At 45.8% G+C, this 17,513-nt stretch overlaps 1 protein-coding gene across 2 annotated transcripts in view; it reads left to right on the top strand.

Annotated features, from left to right (window-relative positions):
* ACVR1B (activin A receptor type 1B) overlaps positions 1-16,922 on the top strand; it is a 133,383-nt gene extending 116,461 nt beyond the window's left edge. For both annotated transcript variants that reach the window (XM_063952783.1, XM_063952784.1), the window contains exons 8-9: positions 11,171-11,301; positions 12,054-16,922. In XM_063952783.1, coding sequence (XP_063808853.1) covers positions 11,171-11,301; positions 12,054-12,179 — 257 coding nt within the window. In that variant the 3' untranslated portion in view covers positions 12,180-16,922. The remainder of the gene's footprint in view (positions 1-11,170; positions 11,302-12,053) is intronic.
* The last annotated feature ends 591 nt before the right edge of the window (positions 16,923-17,513 follow it).

The following is a 17,513-nucleotide window of genomic DNA, read 5'->3' as shown; positions in this document are numbered from 1 at the left end:
TTTACCATCCTCGCCAGGAGTACCTCAGATTTGTGGTACAGGATTACCATTACCAAGTCCAGACACTGCCGTTTGGACTGTACATGGCACCGAGGCTGTTTTATCAAGGTAATGGCCGAAATGATGATACTCCTTCGAAAAAAGGGAGTTGTAATTATCCCGTACTTGGACAATCTCGTTATAAGGGCGAGGTCCAAGGAGCAGTTGGTAGTCGGGGTAGCACTATTTTGGAAAGTGCTACAACAGCATGGTTGGATTCTAAACAGTCCAAAGTCACAGCTGGTTCCTATGACACGTCTACTGTTCCTGGGGATGGTTCTGGACATAAACCAGAAAGTGTTTCTCCCGGAGGAGAAAGCCAAGGAGTTGTCATCTCTAGTCAGAGACCTCCTGAAGCCAAAATAGGTAGCGGTGCATCATTGCACGCGAGTCCTGGGAAAAATGATAGCTTCCTACGAAGCAATCCCATTAGGCAGGTTCCATACAAGAACTTTTCAGAGGGACCTGTTGGACAAGTGGTCCGGATCGCATCTTCCGATGCATAGGCTGATAACCCTGTCTCCAAGGACCAGGGTATCTCTACTGTGGTGGCTGCAGAGTGCCCATCTTCAAGAGGGCCGCAGGTTCGGCATACAGGACTAGGTCCTAGTGACCATGGATTCCAGCCTTTGAGGCTGGGGGGCAGTCGCACAGGGAAGAAACTTCCAGGGACTTTGGTCAAGTCAGGTTATTTCCCTACACATAAATATTCTGGACCTGAGGGCCATTTACAATGCCCTGAGGCCGGCAAGGCCTCTGCTTCAAAACCAGCCGGTACTGATCCAATCAGACAACATCACGGCAGTCGCCCATGTAAACCAACAGGGCGGCACAAGAAGCAGGATGGCGATGGCAGAAGCCACAAGGATTCTCCGATAGGCGGAAATTCATGTGTTAGCACTGTCAGCGGTGTTCATTCCCGGAGTGGACAACTGGGAAGCAGATCTTCTCAACAGACACGATCTCCACCCGGGAGAATGGGGACTTCCTCCAGAAGTCTTCCAATAGGATTGTACACCATTGGGAAAGGCCACAGGTGGACATGATGGCGTCCCGCCTCAACAAAAAGCTATAAAAGATATTGCACCAGGTCAAGGGACCCTCAGGCGATAGCTATGGACGCTCTGGTAACACCGTGGGTGTACCAGTCGGTTTATGTGTTCTCCCCTCTGCCTCTCATACCAAAGGTACTGAGAATAATAAGAAGGCGAGGAGTAAGAACGATACTCGTGGATGGCCAAGAAGAGCTTGGTACCCAGAACTTCAAGAATTTATATCAGAGGACCCATGGCCTCTGCCACTCAGACAGGACCTGCAGCAGCAGGGGCCCTGTCTGTTCCAAGACTTACCGCGGCTGCGTTTGACGGCATGGCGGTTGAACGCCGGATCCTGAAGGAAAAGGGCATTCCGGAGGAAGTCATTCCTACGCTTACTAAAGCCAGGAAAGAGGTTACAGCAACTCATTATCACCGCATATGGCGAAAATATGTTGCATGGTGTGAGGCCGAAAGGGCCCCAACAGAGGAATTTCAACTAGGTCGATTTCTGCATTTCCTGCAAGCAGGAGTGACTATGGGCCTTAAATTGGGTTCCATTAAGGTACAGATCTTGGCTCTGTCGATTTTCTTTCAAAAAGAACTAGCTTCAGTACCTGAAGTTCAGACATTTATAAAAGGAGTGCTGCATAGTCAGCCCCCGTTTGTGCCTCCTGTGGCACCTTGGGATCTCAACGTCGTGTTGAGTTTCTTAAAGTCACATTGGTTTGAGCCACTAAAAACCGTGGATCTGAAATATCTCACGTGGAAGGTGGTCATGTTATTGGCCTTGGCTTCGGCCAGGCAAGTATCAGAATTGGCGGCTTTATCATGTAAAAGCCCTTATCTGATTTTCCATATGGATAGGGCAGAATTGAGGACTCGTCCCCAGTTCTCCCTAAGGTGGTGTCAGCGTTTCACCTGAACCAGCCTATGGTGGTGCCTACGGCTACTAGGGACTTGGAGGACTCCAAGTTGTTAGACGTGGTCAGGGCCCTGAAAATATATGTTTCCAGAACGGCTGGAGTCAGAAAATCTGACTCGCTGTTTATCCTATATGCACCCAACAAGCTGGGTGCTCCTGCTTCTACACAGACTATTGCTCGTTGGATTTGTAGTACAATTCAGCTTGCACATTCTGTGGCAGGCCTGCCACAGCCAAAAATCTGTCAATGCCCATTCCACAAGGAAGGTGGGCTCATCTTGGGCGGCTGCCCGAGGGGTCTCGGCTTTACAACTTTGCCGAGCTGCTACTTGGTCAGGGGCAAACACGTTTGCAAAATTATATAAATTTGATACCCTGGCTGAGGAGGACCTGGAGTTCTCTCATTCGGTGTTGCAGAGTCATCCGCACTCTCCCGCCCGTTTGGGAGCTTTGGTATAATCCCCATGGTCCTTACGGAGTTCCCAGCATCCACTAGGACGTCAGAGAAAATAAGAATTTACTCACCGGTAATTCTATTTCTCGTAGTCCGTAGTGGATGCTGGGCGCCCATCCCAAGTGCGGTTTATCTGCAATACTTGTACATAGTTATTGTTAACTAAATCGGGTTATTGTTGAGCCATTTGTTGAGAGGCTCAGTTGTTTCATACTGTTAACTGGGTTTCATATCACGAGTTATACGGTGTGATTGGTGTGGCTGGTATGAGTCTTACCCGGGATTCAAAATCCTTCCTTATTGTGTACGCTCGTCCGGGCACGGTGTCCTAACTGAGGCTTGGAGGAGGGTCATAGTGGGAGGAGCCAGTGCACACCAGGTAGTCTAAGATCTTTCTAAAGTGCCCAGCCTCCTTCGGAGCCCGCTATCCCCCATGGTCCTTACGGAGTTCCCAGCATCCACTACGGACTACGAGAAATAGAATTACCGGTGAGTAAATTCTTATTTTTTTGCTATGTCTCTGATGGGTTTGTTTTGATTTTTCATTTTTGATGGCTTGCTTCACTGATAGTGGCAGCTCTTTGGATCTCATATTGAGAGTCGACAGCAACAGATTCCAAATGCAAATGTCACACTTGGAATCTACTCCAGACCTTTTACCTGCTTAATTGATGATGAAATAACGAGGGAATAGCCCACTCCTGTCCATGAAATAGCTTTTGAGTCGATTGTCCCCATTACTTTTGGTCCCTTAAAAAGTGAGTCACATATAGAAACCGTTGTAATTCCTACACCGTTCACCTGATTTGGATGTAAATACCCTCAAATTAAAGCGGAAAGTCTACAGTTAAAGCACATCTTGTTTGTTTCATTTCAAATCCATTGTGGTGTTGTATAGAGCCCAAAATATGAGAATTGTCGATGTCCCAATATTTTTGGACCTAACTATCTCAGATTGTAAAGTGGGGTACACACGGAGCGATAATCTAAGCAATCTGACTAGATTACTTAGATTTTCAGCAAGATCGCTCTGTGTGTAGCCCTAACAGCGATAGCGATGCGCAGCCCCACGCATCGCTATCGCTGTTAAAGCTACACACGGAGGGTGAAATGAGCGCCCCCCCCCCCCCCCCCGCACGCTCAGCACAGATCGCGATGTGCTGAGCGCCGGGAGGGATGTGTGCTGAGCGGTTCGCTCAGCACTCATCTCTCCCGCATCGGGCCGTGAGTACTGGCCTTAACATCACTCATCCCCAACTTGATAAGGATTCCTTAACGGCTGCATACCCCAACTCTCAGTATAAACAATCACATCAAGGTTTGTTTAGACCCCCTTCTGGTCAACATAGTATTGTATACAAGTACTCACGATAACTGGTTATGTGTGTGTGTGTGTATAAAGGTATCTTTTCCTTGGTTGATGAATCATATTCAGTGGTAGCATAAAAGTAGATTTATTCATACAGAAAAAAATAGCTAAAAAGTTAAAATGGATACATATACAGAAAAAAGTGGGTGTATATCTATTTTAACTTTGACCAGAAGGGGGTCTAAAGATACCTTGATGTGATTTGTTTATACTGTGAGTTGGGGTACACACCCATTAAGGAATCCTCATCAACTTGGAGATGAGTGATGGTACAATCTGAGATATATCCTTCGCAGTGTTTCCTATTGAAATCAAAGATACCTTTGTATATTTGAACTTACTCCTATTGCTGTGAGTTGGGGGGCACATCCCCCCCCCTTATCTGATTCCTCACATTGGGAAAACTAGAGCATTCCACTGTCCTTTGCATGGATTCTCTGACAGTCAGACATTATTACACATTGTTGGAATTTCTGTCTTTATCTACCCTGGTACATTCCGACCACCCTTGGGAGGAATATTTAGAACGATACACTCTCCATTGCAGGATCATCATTACCTAACAGCAGCATATAGTTTTATTTATACTTTATACATTTCTAATTGTTTTCTGTCTTCCTTCATACTTGCATCAAACAGGGGAGCACCAGGGTGCATACACCATTTGTACATTTGTATATATCTATATTTGGAACTCAATATAGCTGGCCCATCCTTGCCCCGTTACCCTCTACAGTGTACAAATCCAAGCAGTATTGTTGTCATATGATGCATAGATGGCAACACTTGGGGAGGTGTTTGTGCCTATTTCTCTGACGTCCTAGTGGATGCTGGGAACTCCGAAAGGACCATGGGGAATAGCGGCTCCGCAGGAGACTGGGCACAACTAAAGAAAGCTTTTAGGTCACCTGGTGTGCACTGGCTCCTCCCACTATGACCCTCCTCCAAGCCTCAGTTAGATTTTGTGCCCGGCCGAGGTTGGATGCACACTAGGGGCTCTCCTGAGCTTCTAAAAAGAAAGTATATAATTAGGTTTTTTATTTTACAGTGAGACCTGCTGGCAACAGGCTCACTGCAGCGAGGGACTAAGGGGAGAAGAAGCGAACCTACCTGCTTGCAGCTAGCTTGGGCTTCTTAGGCTACTGGACACCATTAGCTCCAGAGGGATCGACCGCATGGAACTGGCCTTGGTGTTCGGTCCCGGAGCCGCGCCGCCGTCCCCCTTTACAGAGCCAGAAGCAAGAAGAGGTCCGGAAAATCGGCGGCAGAAGACATCAGTCTTCACCAAGGTAGCGCACAGCACTGCAGCTGTGCGCCATTGCTCCTCATGCACACTTTACACTCCGGTCACTGAGGGTGCAGGGCGCTAGGGGGGGGCGCCCTGAGCAGCAATAAAAACACCTTGGCTGGCAAAAATACCACAATATATAGCCCCAGAGGCTATATATGTGATAATTACCCCTGCCAGAATCCATAAAAAAGCGGGAGAATAGTCCGCGAAAAAGGGGCGGAGCTATCTCCTTCAGCACACTGGCGCCATTTCTCCCTCACAGCTCCGCTGGAAGGAAGCTCCCTGGCTCTCCCCTGCAGTCTACACTACAGAAAAGGGTAAAAAAGAGAGGGGGGGCACTAAATTTTGGCGCAGTATATATAACAGCAGCTATAGGGGACATAATTCAGTTAGTCCCTGCATTATATAGCGCTCTGGTGTGTGCTGGCATACTCTCACTCTGTCTCCCCAAAGGGCTTTTGTGGGTCCTGTCCTCTGTTAGAGCATTCCCTCGGTGTGTGCGGTGTGTCGGTACGGCTGTGTCGACATGTTTGATGAGGATAATGATGTGGAGGCGGAGCAGATGCCTATAGAAGGGATGTCACACCCTGCGGGGCAGACACCTGAGTGGATGGACTTATGGAAGGAATTGCGTGCACGTGTCGACTCCTTACACACAAAATTTGACGACATGCCAGATGCGGGACAGCCGGCTTCTCAGCTCGTGCCTGTCCAGGCGTCTCAAAGGCCATCGGGGGCTCTAAAACGCCCGCTACCTCAGATGGCAGACGCGGATGTCGACACGGATACTGACACCAGTGTCGACGGCGATGAGTCTAGTCTAATGTCCACTAAGGCCATTCGTTGCATGATTGAAGCAATGAAAGAGGTGTTACAAATTTCTGATATAAACCCAGGTACCACTAAAAAGGGTATTATGTTTGGGGAGAAAAAACTACCCGTAGTTTTTCCCCCATCAGAAGAATTAAATGAAGTGTGTGAAGAAGCGTGGGCTTTCCCTGATAAAAGATTGGTAATCTCTAAGAAGTTACTAATGGCGTTCCCTTTCCCGCCAGAGGATAGGTCACGTTGGGAGACACCCCCTAGGGTGGATAAAGCGCTCACAAGTTTGTCTAAAAAGGTGGCACTACCGTCTCCGGATACGGCCGCCCTCAAGGAACCTGCTGATAGAAAGCAGGAGGCGATCCTGAAGTCTGTATATACACACTCAGGCATTATACTTAGACCAGCTATTGCGTCAGCATGGATGTGCAGTGCTGCCGCTGCGTGGTCAGATTCCCTGTCGGAAAATATTGACACCCTAGACAGGGACACTATTCTGCTAACCATAGAGCATATAAAAGACTCAGTCTTATACATGAGAGATGCACAGAGGGAGATCTGCCGGCTGGCATCTAAAATAAGTGCATTGTCCATTTCTACTAGGAGAGGCTTATGGACTCGCCAGTGGACAGGGGATGCAGATTCAAAAAGGCACATGGAAGTTTTGCCTTATAAGGGTGAGGAGTTATTTGGGGATGGTCTCTCGGACCTAGTTTCCACAGCAACTGCTGGGAAGTCAACATTTTTACCCCATGTTCCCTCACAGCCTAAAAAGGCGCCGTTTTATCAGGTACAGTCCTTTCGGACTCAGAAAAACAGGCGTGGAAAAGGCGGGTCCTTTCTGTCCAGAGGCAGAGGTAGGGGAAAAAGGCTGCAACAAACAGCAGGTTCCCAGGAGCAAAAGTCCTCCCCCGCTTCTTCCAAGTCCGCCGCATGACGGTGGGGCTCCACAGGCGGAGCCAGGTACGGTGGGGGGCCGCCTCAAAAATTTCAGCGATCAGTGGGCTCGCTCACAGGTGGATCCCTGGATCCTGCAAATAGTATCTCAAGGGTACAAACTGGAATTCGAGGCGTCTCCACCCCACCGGTTCCTAAAATCTGCCTTGCCGATTACTCCTTCAGACAGGGAGGCTGTGCTAGCGGCAATTCACAAGCTGTATTCCCAGCAGGTGATAATCAAGGTGCCCCTACTTCAACAAGGACGGGGTTACTATTCCACACTGTTTGTGGTACCGAAACCGGACGGTTCGGTGAGACCCATTTTAAATTTGAAATCCTTGAACACATACATAAAAAAATTCAAGTTCAAGATGGAATCGCTCAGGGCGGTTATTGCAAGCCTGGACGAGGGGGATTACATGGTATCCCTGGACATCAAGGATGCTTACCTGCATGTCCCCATTTACTATCCTCACCAGGAGTACCTCAGATTTGTGGTATAGGATTGCCATTACCAATTCCAGACGCTGCCGTTTGGACTCTCCACGGCACCGAGGGTGTTTACCAAGGTAATGGCGGAAATGATGATACTCCTTCGAAGAAAGGGAGTTTTAATTATCCCGTACTTGGACGATCTCCTAATAAAGGCGAGGTCCAAGGAGCAGTTGTTGGTGGGAGTAACACTATCTCAGGAGGTGCTACACCAGCACGGTTGGATTCTGAATATTCCAAAATCACAGCTGGTTCCGACGACACGTCTACTGTTCCTGGGTATGATTCTGGATACAGTCCAGAAAAGTGTTTCTCCCGGAGGAAAAAGCCAAGGAGCTGTCATCTCTAGTCAGAGACCTCCTGAAACCAAAACAGGTATCGGTGCATCACTGCACGCGGGTCCTGGGAAAGATGGTGGCTTCTTACGAAGCAATTCCTTTCGGCAGGTTCCATGCCAGAATCTTTCAGTGGGACCTGTTGGACCAATGGTCCGGATCGCATCTTCAGATGCATCGCCTAACAACCCTGTCTCCAAGAACCAGGGTGTCTCTGCTGTGGTGGCTGCAGAGTGCTCATCTTCTAGAGGGCCGCAGATTCGGCATACAGGACTGGGTCCTGGTGACTACGGATGCCAGCCTTCGAGGCTGGGGGGCAGTCACACAGGGAAGAAACTTCCAAGGACTATGGTCGAGTCAGGAGACTTCCCTACACATAAATATTCTGGAACTAAGGGCCATTTACAATGCCCGAAGTCAGGCAAAATCCCTGCTTCTACACCAGCCGGTACTGATCCAGTCAGACAACATCACGGCAGTCGCCCATGTAAATCGACAGGGCGGCACAAGAAGCAGGATGGCAATGGCAGAAGCCACAAGGATTCTCCGATGGGCGGAAAATCACGTACTAGCACTGTCAGCAGTGTTCATTCCGGGAGTGGACAACTGGGAAGCAGACTTTCTCAGCAGGCACGACCTCCACCCGGGAGAGTGGGGACTTCATCCAGAAGTCTTCACGCTGATTGTAAATCGATGGGAACGGCCACAGGTGGACATGATGGCGTCCCGCCTAAACAAAAAACTAGAGAGATATTGCGCCAGGTCAAGGGACCCTCAGGCGATAGCTGTGGACGCTCTAGTGACACCGTGGGTGTACCAGTCAGTTTATGTGTTCCCTCCTCTGCCTCTCATACCAAGGGTACTGAGAATAATAAGAAAACGAGGAGTAAGAACAATACTCGTGGTTCCGGATTGGCCAAGACGAGCGTGGTACCCGGAACTTCAAGAGATGATCTCAGAAGACCCATGGCCTCTGCCGCTCAGACAGGACCTGCTGCAGCAGGGGCCCTGTCTGTTCCAAGACTTACCGCGGCTGCGTTTGACGGCATGGCGGTTGAACGACGGATCCTGAAGGAAAAGGGCATTCCGGAGGAAGTCATTCCTACGCTGATTAAAGCCAGGAAAGATGTAACTGCAAAGCATTATCACCGCATATGGCGGAAATATGTTGCTTGGTGTGAGGCCAAAAAGGCCCCAACAGAGGAATTTCAACTAGGTCGATTTCTGCATTTCCTACAAGCAGGAGTGACTATGGGCCTGAAATTAGGCTCCATTAAGGTACAGATCTCGGCTCTGTCGATTTTCTTCCAGAAAGAACTAGCTTCACTACCTGAAGTTCAGACGTTTGTGAAAGGAGTGCTGCATATTCAGCCCCCGTTTGTGCCTCCAGTGGCACCTTGGGATCTCAACGTGGTGTTGAGTTTCTTAAAATCACATTGGTTTGAGCCACTTAAAACCGTGGATCTAAAATATCTCACGTGGAAAGTGGTCATGTTATTGGCCTTGGCTTCGGCCAGGCGTGTGTCAGAATTGGCAGCTTTGTCATGTAAAAGCCCTTATCTGATTTTCCATATGGATAGGGCGGAATTGAGGACTCGTCCCCAGTTTCTCCCTAAGGTGGTATCAGCTTGTCACTTGAACCAACCTATTGTGGTGCCTGCGGCTACTAGGGACTTGGAGGATTCCAAGTTACTGGACGTAGTCAGGGCCTTGAAAATTTATGTTTCCAGGATGGCTAGAGTCAGGAAAACTGACTCGCTATTTATACTGTATGCACCCAACAAACTGGGTGCTCCTGCTTCTAAGCAGACTATTGCTCGCTGGATTTGTAGCACAATTCAGCTGGCGCATTCTGCGGCTGGACTGCCGCATCCTAAATCAGTAAAAGCCCATTCCACAAGGAAGGTGGGCTCATCTTGGGCGGCTGCCCGAGGGGTCTCGGCTTTACAACTTTGCCGAGCTGCAACTTGGTCAGGGGCAAACACGTTTGCAAAATTCTACAAATTTGATACCCTGGCTGAGGAGGACCTTGAGTTCTCTCATTCGATGCTGCAGAGTCATCCGCACTCTCCCGCCCGTTTGGGAGCTTTGGTATGATCCCCATGGTCCTTTCGGAGTTCCCAGCATCCACTAGGACGTCAGAGAAAATAAGATTTTACTCACCGGTAAATCTATTTCTCGTAGTCCGTAGTGGATGCTGGGCGCCCATCCCAAGTGCGGATTGTCTGCAATACTTGTACATAGTTATTGTTAACTAAAGGGTTATTGTTGAGCCATCTGTTGAGAGGCTCAGTTGTTTTCATACTGTTAAACTAGGTATAGTATCACGAGTTATACGGTGTGGCTGGTAAGAGTCTTACCCGGGATTCAAAATCCTTCCTTATTATGTCAGCTCGTCCGGGCACAGTGTCCTGAGGCTTGGAGGAGGGTCATAGTGGGAGGAGCCAGTGCACACCAGGTGACCTAAAAGCTTTCTTTAGTTGTGCCCAGTCTCCTGCGGAGCCGCTATTCCCCATGGTCCTTTCGGAGTTCCCAGCATCCACTACGGACTACGAGAAATAGATTTACCGGTGAGTAAAATCTTATTTTTCCATCCCTGAGTTCTGTCGTCTATGCAGTGTGTTCTCTGTCTTCGTGAGGCAGACCAGACCACACATTTAGTTTTGCAGTGTGTTTTTTAAAATTATAATTAACAACTTTGGGGTATATTCAATAAGAGTCGGATCCATTCCGACATGCAGTTGTCGGAATAGATCATGCAGTTGATGGGTGGGGATGGGAGGCGCTGCAGGGAGAGAGGTGCCTGGCCGGGGGGTGGCCAGGTACCTCTCTCCCTGCAGCGCATCCCCGTCGCCACTGCAGACATGTCCCCCCGCAGCCTGCCGATCTGTGCTCTCCCCGCAGCACCCACTTGTCTTCTCACCTCAATCCGACTTGTTTTCAAGTCGGATTGAGTTTGTCGGAAAAGGGACGAAAACCTGTCTGATTTGGCCCCGTTTCCGACAGAAGCACGTGGCGTTGTTGGGTGGCGTTGCGGGGGTGGCAACACGTTGTTGGGTGGGAATGTCACCTGAAACGGGCGGGTTTGTGGCGGCCATGTGACGTCACTTTCGGCAGCTACGACCCACATAATGGTGGCACTGCGTCTGTCTTCGCAGGCTGGCTGCGGGGGCATACACAATTCAGCAATGCTGTCACAATTGCATTGCGATCGCCTCGCTGCCATGTATTTGCATGCTGGGCGGCCTTGCCCTGTGCTGGGCGGCCCCTAACATGCGATCGCAGCCAGTTGCAGTTTTGCTAAACTAGCAAAACTGAAGCCGAATAAGTTCCTATGACCTCTAATTGTTACGGATTTCATGCAGGCACATTAAGTTTAGGGCACTCTGATCACACATGTGCTACTTTCAAAGCGATCTGTGTCATGTTAGTATGGCTTTTGTGACTTGGTAGTTTTTTGTTTTTTTCAGGATTCCATGAGGAGTATCAGCTTCCATATTATGATCTTGTACCATCTGATCCATCTATTGAGGAAATGCGAAAAGTAGTGTGCGACCAGAAGTTACGACCTAACATACCCAACTGGTGGCAAAGTTATGAGGTAAAAACTTGTCCATGTGAACGGATGCAATTCTCTGTACCATGGATTTCCAGTCCTTTCAGAATTCTCTCTGACCACAATTTTGGCTTTTGCGGAACTGCCAACCTCAGAATGCCTGTTAGACAGCTATCATTACCTGGACACCGTTGTATAGGTGGCTGAGAGTACAGTGCTGCAGGGTTAAGTGGATTATTAGTAAACCATACAGTAATTTCTGTTAGTCTCCTTTATCCTGTTTTGAAGCATTTTATTCAAGATGCAGGGGGATATTCAATTTGGCCCGGGGTGCCGGGTGATAAGTATCGGCCGGTGGGGGCTATTTAATTGGCCCCGATAAGCCGGCGCATGCCGCGGCTTATCGGGGTTTTTGCTTCACCTGCCTCCAGCAGGCGAAGCAAAATGCCCGATAACAGCCCCGTTTTCAACCGAAAACGGGGCTGTTTCACCCGAAAACACACAGGTTTCACTGAACCTGTGTGTTTTCGGGTGTAAGAGGACTTGTTACCGGCCGAGCAAATTAAAAAGCCCGACCGCAGCACCCGAAGAAACATCGGGGGTTTTTACTCCCGATGTCTCTTCGGACCAAATTGAATATCCCCCGCAGTCTTTTCACACAATATATAGAGGTTATGGTCTATAGAGGAGTCTTCTTTAGCTAAAGCAATATCTCATACAGTACTAGTACATGTCCCATATATAAATTAACAGCAAAATGTGGTTGTGAAATAAAAACTGTTTGTTTTTCTGACCAGGCTCTTCGGGTGATGGGGAAGATGATGAGAGAGTGCTGGTACTCCAATGGGGCAGCTCGCTTGACAGCTCTGCGCATTAAGAAAACACTGTCACAGCTGAGCATACAGGAAGATGTGAAGATCTAACGCCGCTACCAATGCTCCTGAGAAAATGTGGAAAAATTCATACAAGCTGCCATGATGTAGTACATAAGTATGAGGCCTACCTCAACGTTTCTTCCCAGACTTACTGCCAGTTGAACAATGGGACCTTTTTGGTCACAATGGAAGAGAACAGCACACTAAATTAATTCTAGGTTTGGGTCTGAAACAGAAACCTTTTTTTATTATTTTTATCTTTTTTCCTTACTATTTTCCTTTTTCTCAGCATGAAGATATGGAATCCGATTCAGGTGATTGCCGCATTGCCTGGTCACCAGGTTGGCTCCCCCTTTCCATCTGTGTAGGGTAAAGTCCCCGTCACATACCTTGTCCCAAGTGGTCCAGTGCACCAGTCCATGCTCATCTACTGGTTCAGGTTGTAGTGAGCAAACTGAGCTGTCTCTTGGATTTACCTTAAACACAAACAAGGAGACTCCCATTCAAAGGATTGTGGTTTCACGATTCAGGCTTTGTACAGATTGACATTGGAGCTTGGAAGCAAACGCTACTATCCGCATAGACCTGCGTCCATGCATGTGCAGGGGTGTGTGTAGCTATTTTTTGACATGTGTTTTTGTAGGTGCATACGTGTACATGTAAGCTTGTCTGCATGCGCCAGTGTTAAGCTCCATGTTTTTGAGGTGTCGGTATGTTCGATCACCTGAGTGACACTTCATTGTAAAGTTTGCATACAGGGCCACTTGTCACCTTAGTTTTTTTGCGAAAACAAAGCCCAAAATTTTCAGCTTGTTTGATCATAACACTAACCATCCGCTTTCCTGAAAGAATAGATTCATGCTGGCAAAACCTATTGGCAATAGAATTATTTCAATAACAGACCCTCAGCTTGCGCTGTCCGAGTGGATGTGAAGCGAGGAGGACAACCTGCAAAAACCCATCATCGTTTGTAAATGAATCTCAGGTGTCAAGCATTTGCCAACAGCAGGGATTTTAGATGTTTGTGCTCATTAACTAGTCCGGCATTGGATGGTGTCGATCCTTTCTTGCCTGCCTCCTGGAGGAACTGAAAAGGAAGCGAGAGCTTTGTCTGCTGGCGCAGACGGCGAGGACTGCTCTGGTATCACAAGCCAGGCTCCAGCATACGGCAGGTTGGAAGCAAGGTTTGAAGTTGAGTGACACATCACATTTTAATACAGGATCTTAGTTGAATGGGAGAATTATTTTGGTTCAGCATCTACAGTACAATAACTCTGAAGCCATAACTTTTAACTGGAGTGTTTGTTTTGTTTCCTTTATACTTATTGTTTTACTATGTATGGGGAGGGGCCGGGAGAGTAGGGATTTTAACTTTTTTTAAGTATTTTAATTCTTTGTAAAAAAGAGAAACAAAAAAAAAAATCTGAATCTCTATATATAAATATATACACACATACATAAGTATAAATATTACCTCTCAGTTTATTGTTTGTATGGAGATCACAACAAAACCAAATGCGCCAAGCTATATTTACACTGGAACTATTTGTACTTGTACATGAAATTTTCTTCTAGACGCTGGATTGGTCCTCATGGTCACATGTCACGTTTTTATAATGCCATGTTGTCGTTGTCTGTTTCTTCAGGTGTACACCATTTTTCTGTGTGTATCCTTCAGGGGTTTTAGTGACGTGTCCAAAGTTATATAAATATATATATATATATATATTCTTTTTCTGCTTTCTGTGCAGAACTGTTAAAACTCCCAGTTATCTTGTCCGAGGTGCTTCTCAGCCTCACGCAGCTCACTAACATACTAATGTGGAGCTGGCTTGTGCATTAATGGGGTGTATGTAAACATAAAAGTGTTTTGGGGGAGGGGGTTGGTCTGTGTCAGTTGAGCTGTTGTATTTGTGTAAAGCATTTGCCATTCTAATACTGCTGTGCAATTTCTAGATGAAACATTTTACACACATATATGCAACATACCATGTTCCTCAGTTTTGTTTGGTAAAGATTGAGTGACGCTCTTTGGGAGCATCTATTGAGAGGTACTTTGGAAGCCATTTTGATTACAGCAGGGAAATGTTTTTATTTATCCTCTGGCATGTAGGCTTATTTATTAATATAATGCAGTGTGCTGTAACCCGTAGCAACCAGTCAGAGACTATTTTCCTAGCAGTTTATCAAATGAAAATGGACACCTGACTAATTACTACACGTTTGCACACATTGCACTGTATTCCTAAATATGGCCCGTTGACTTTAATGTAGATGAATGATTACACTCTTTAGGGAGGCATATTACGAGTGTGATGAAGGTAAAACAAATCTTGCTGCAAAGCTTTCATAACATAACACTATGTATTGTGCAATGTGTTCTAGTCCTGTCAGTAGCACAGGGGCATCAAACTCAAGACTGGTAAATGCCAACCAAAGTAGATGCTCTGTAGATATACACTTGCACAGTAGTAGCACCTAATGCATTACATGACAGAAGAGTTGTGCCCGGCCACATTGTTGTGGCTCCAGTTTGGCATTAAAGAAAGAACACATGTTCTGTACCTTCTTTTATTTTTTATTTTATTTTTATATAGATGACTGAATGTTCTCTGCCGACTTAACTTCTTTATTGGTTGAATCTTCCTTGACGTGGAGGTCTGAGATGCATAACAAAGGCTGCTTGTGTTTGCTCTCTTTAGGCCAACTTTCTGTGCCAACCCTCCTGTCAGCAAGAGTTCTAGCCACCATATTACAGTGTCTTATGCCATAAGCAGGTTCCTTATCACCTTTAGATTTTTTCATTTTACCTTTGAAATCTCAGTGGATATGCTAAACTTACATTATCAATCAGAAGGCCACTTAGCCACTTGGAAGGTGAAGGCCACCATATAAACATTTCTTCATTGCTTGGTCACGTTCATTCAGTGCCTGTATCGTAAGCTAGACCATACTGGGCAATGCAACCATCCAGCTACGTTTGAGGTATATTGTTTTGCCTTTTGCTGACAAAATCTTCACTTTTCTAAGTAACAGGCACTTATCATCTTGGACAGTATTCGAGGTATTTATCTTTTATTTTTAATTTTATTTGTCCAATGGATACGTGCCTTTGTCATCTATTCAAAATCATCTCACCTGCACCCATATGGGCTTTCATTTGATCACAAAATGCATTAACTTGTATAACCACTACATTAATTATTGAGAGGTAATCTCAGCTTTTTTTTTTCCTGTTTAATATCAATGTGGAATTATTCATCTCAGACTGCTGTGGATTTTTTAAAGCAAAATATTGATTTGTTAAATCACCTTTCATTGTAATAAGGGCCCTTTTTATTTTATGTACATATGGTGACTATTTTCTAGCTTTCGGCTGATTGGTAGTTTTAGGCCATAAGCACATAATTTAGTGGTGGTAGAATCACATTTTTTAAGTTGAATTGTAGCATGTATTCTAATCATTTCTCAGGATGTCCGAAAAAATGTTTTACAGTAATCAGAAGAAGATAGGTACATAATCAACAGGGACAGCAAAGCTTCTCATGATTTGTATTGTCTGCTCTGTAACAAAAGGGGTTTACACATAACTTCCCTTTTTCTGAAGCAGTTGGGTATACACTGAATTTTATGATTGATTGGACCGGTTTATATACTGGACAGGTATGGAGTCTTTTATCCAGTCACCCGCTAGTCAGAAAGTTCCAGAAACCAAAAAAGGATGAGGGAAAACGGAAGACTTACAATCATAACTGCTGCTGGGAGATGATATACATATTTATATTTAATACAGTCACTGGGAGAAGCACTACAGAAGGGCTGGGTAATTGTGGAATAAGATGAGCTTTTTGAATGTAATTAATGGATTTTAGATATGGTGCTCAGAAGGGGTAATGATATACAGAAAACCTCAATTCCCAAATCTTCTGGATAAAAGATTCCACACGTGTATTATGAAAGTGAACATGTTAATCTTGAAAGTTGACCCATTACTTAGATTCAGTTGTGGGCAGTACGAATGCTCTTAAGAATTTAGCCAGTCATACGTTAGAAACTAGTGACATTACAGGGTTCCTAGTAAATTGATAGGCTTACGAAAATGGCTGCCTTCAATGTGTCTAGCCGAGTGGCACACTGAAATCTTAATTGCATGACCTTCATAACAAACATCTGAATTGATGTCCAAGTTTTGGGTTAATATTTTTGGGAGCCATCAGAGGTCTTCCACAGTTTTGCTGCCCTTGATCTTAAAGATAGTAATATCATCTGCGGTGCAAAATCGTTATCCCTTACAGCCTAAAACAGAAGTTTATGTAGCTGGATGGCCTTTTCATATATTTTTTATTTCAACTGATATATGTGGCTCATACGTTATCTTTTCATTTTTATAATTTCAGCTCAATTCAAATGAAATTATGTTCTGAAGGTAACACAAGCATGTTCCTTTTCTGGTATAGATAGCCAATATCAATCATAAAATGCAGTGAAGAGCTATTGGTTTTTAAAGCAATCCTTCCAGAGCCGGATGAATGCCGTGATGAATTGTAGTCAGGTGCAGACATTACCCGCCAGTGTGGCTTGGCAGTGTTGGCTCTAGAAGAGATGAGTTTGGTACTGCTCTTATCTACCAGGTTTTCATTGTATTGGAAAAGGACTGTAAAAGAACCACTTAGACACTTTACCTCCTCAGTATGCAAATGTAAATACTTGTATGATAGAAATTTTTTTGTTAATATAAAAAAAGCTGTCCAATTTCTGCTGTACATTAAAAATTTTGTTTTATTCATGTTACCTCTGTGTGCTTTCTTGTTATCTATTCTACATATGTTTCTAGCATTCCATAAACCTCTAAAGGGGGAGATGTACTAAGCAGTGACAAGTTTGAGAAGTGAGCCAGTGGAGAAGTTGCCCATAGCAACCAATCAGCATTGACGTAATATTTGTCATTTGCATACTACAAAAGTGTACAAAGCAGCTGATTGGTTGCCATGGGCAACTTCTCCACTTTTATCACTGCTTAGTACGTGTCCCCCTAAGCCTTGGATGGAGATAAAGTACATGTCCCCCTAAGTTTTCAGTGTATTTGGAACCACACGGAGCCCAGACATGCAGCTCTTCTATCCCACTTGGGTAGGCTGTTTTCAAACTGCTGCAGTTTTATTAGCCACTTAAAAAAAGCTTCTTCTTTTTTTTAAATGATTTGAATTAGGTGAAGAAAATCTATTTTCTCTAACGTCCTAGTGGATGCTGGGGACTCCGAAAGGACCATGGGGAATAGCGGCTCCGCAGGAGACTGGGCACAAAAGTAAAAGCTTTAGGACTACCTGGTGTGCACTGGCTCCTCCCCCTATGACCCTCCTCCAAGCCTCAGTTAGATTTTTG

This window comes from Pseudophryne corroboree, chromosome 2, assembly GCF_028390025.1.
Source record: "Pseudophryne corroboree isolate aPseCor3 chromosome 2, aPseCor3.hap2, whole genome shotgun sequence".
Lineage (NCBI taxonomy): Eukaryota > Metazoa > Chordata > Amphibia > Anura > Myobatrachidae > Pseudophryne > Pseudophryne corroboree.
This window is presented reverse-complemented; position numbering and strand designations above follow the sequence as displayed.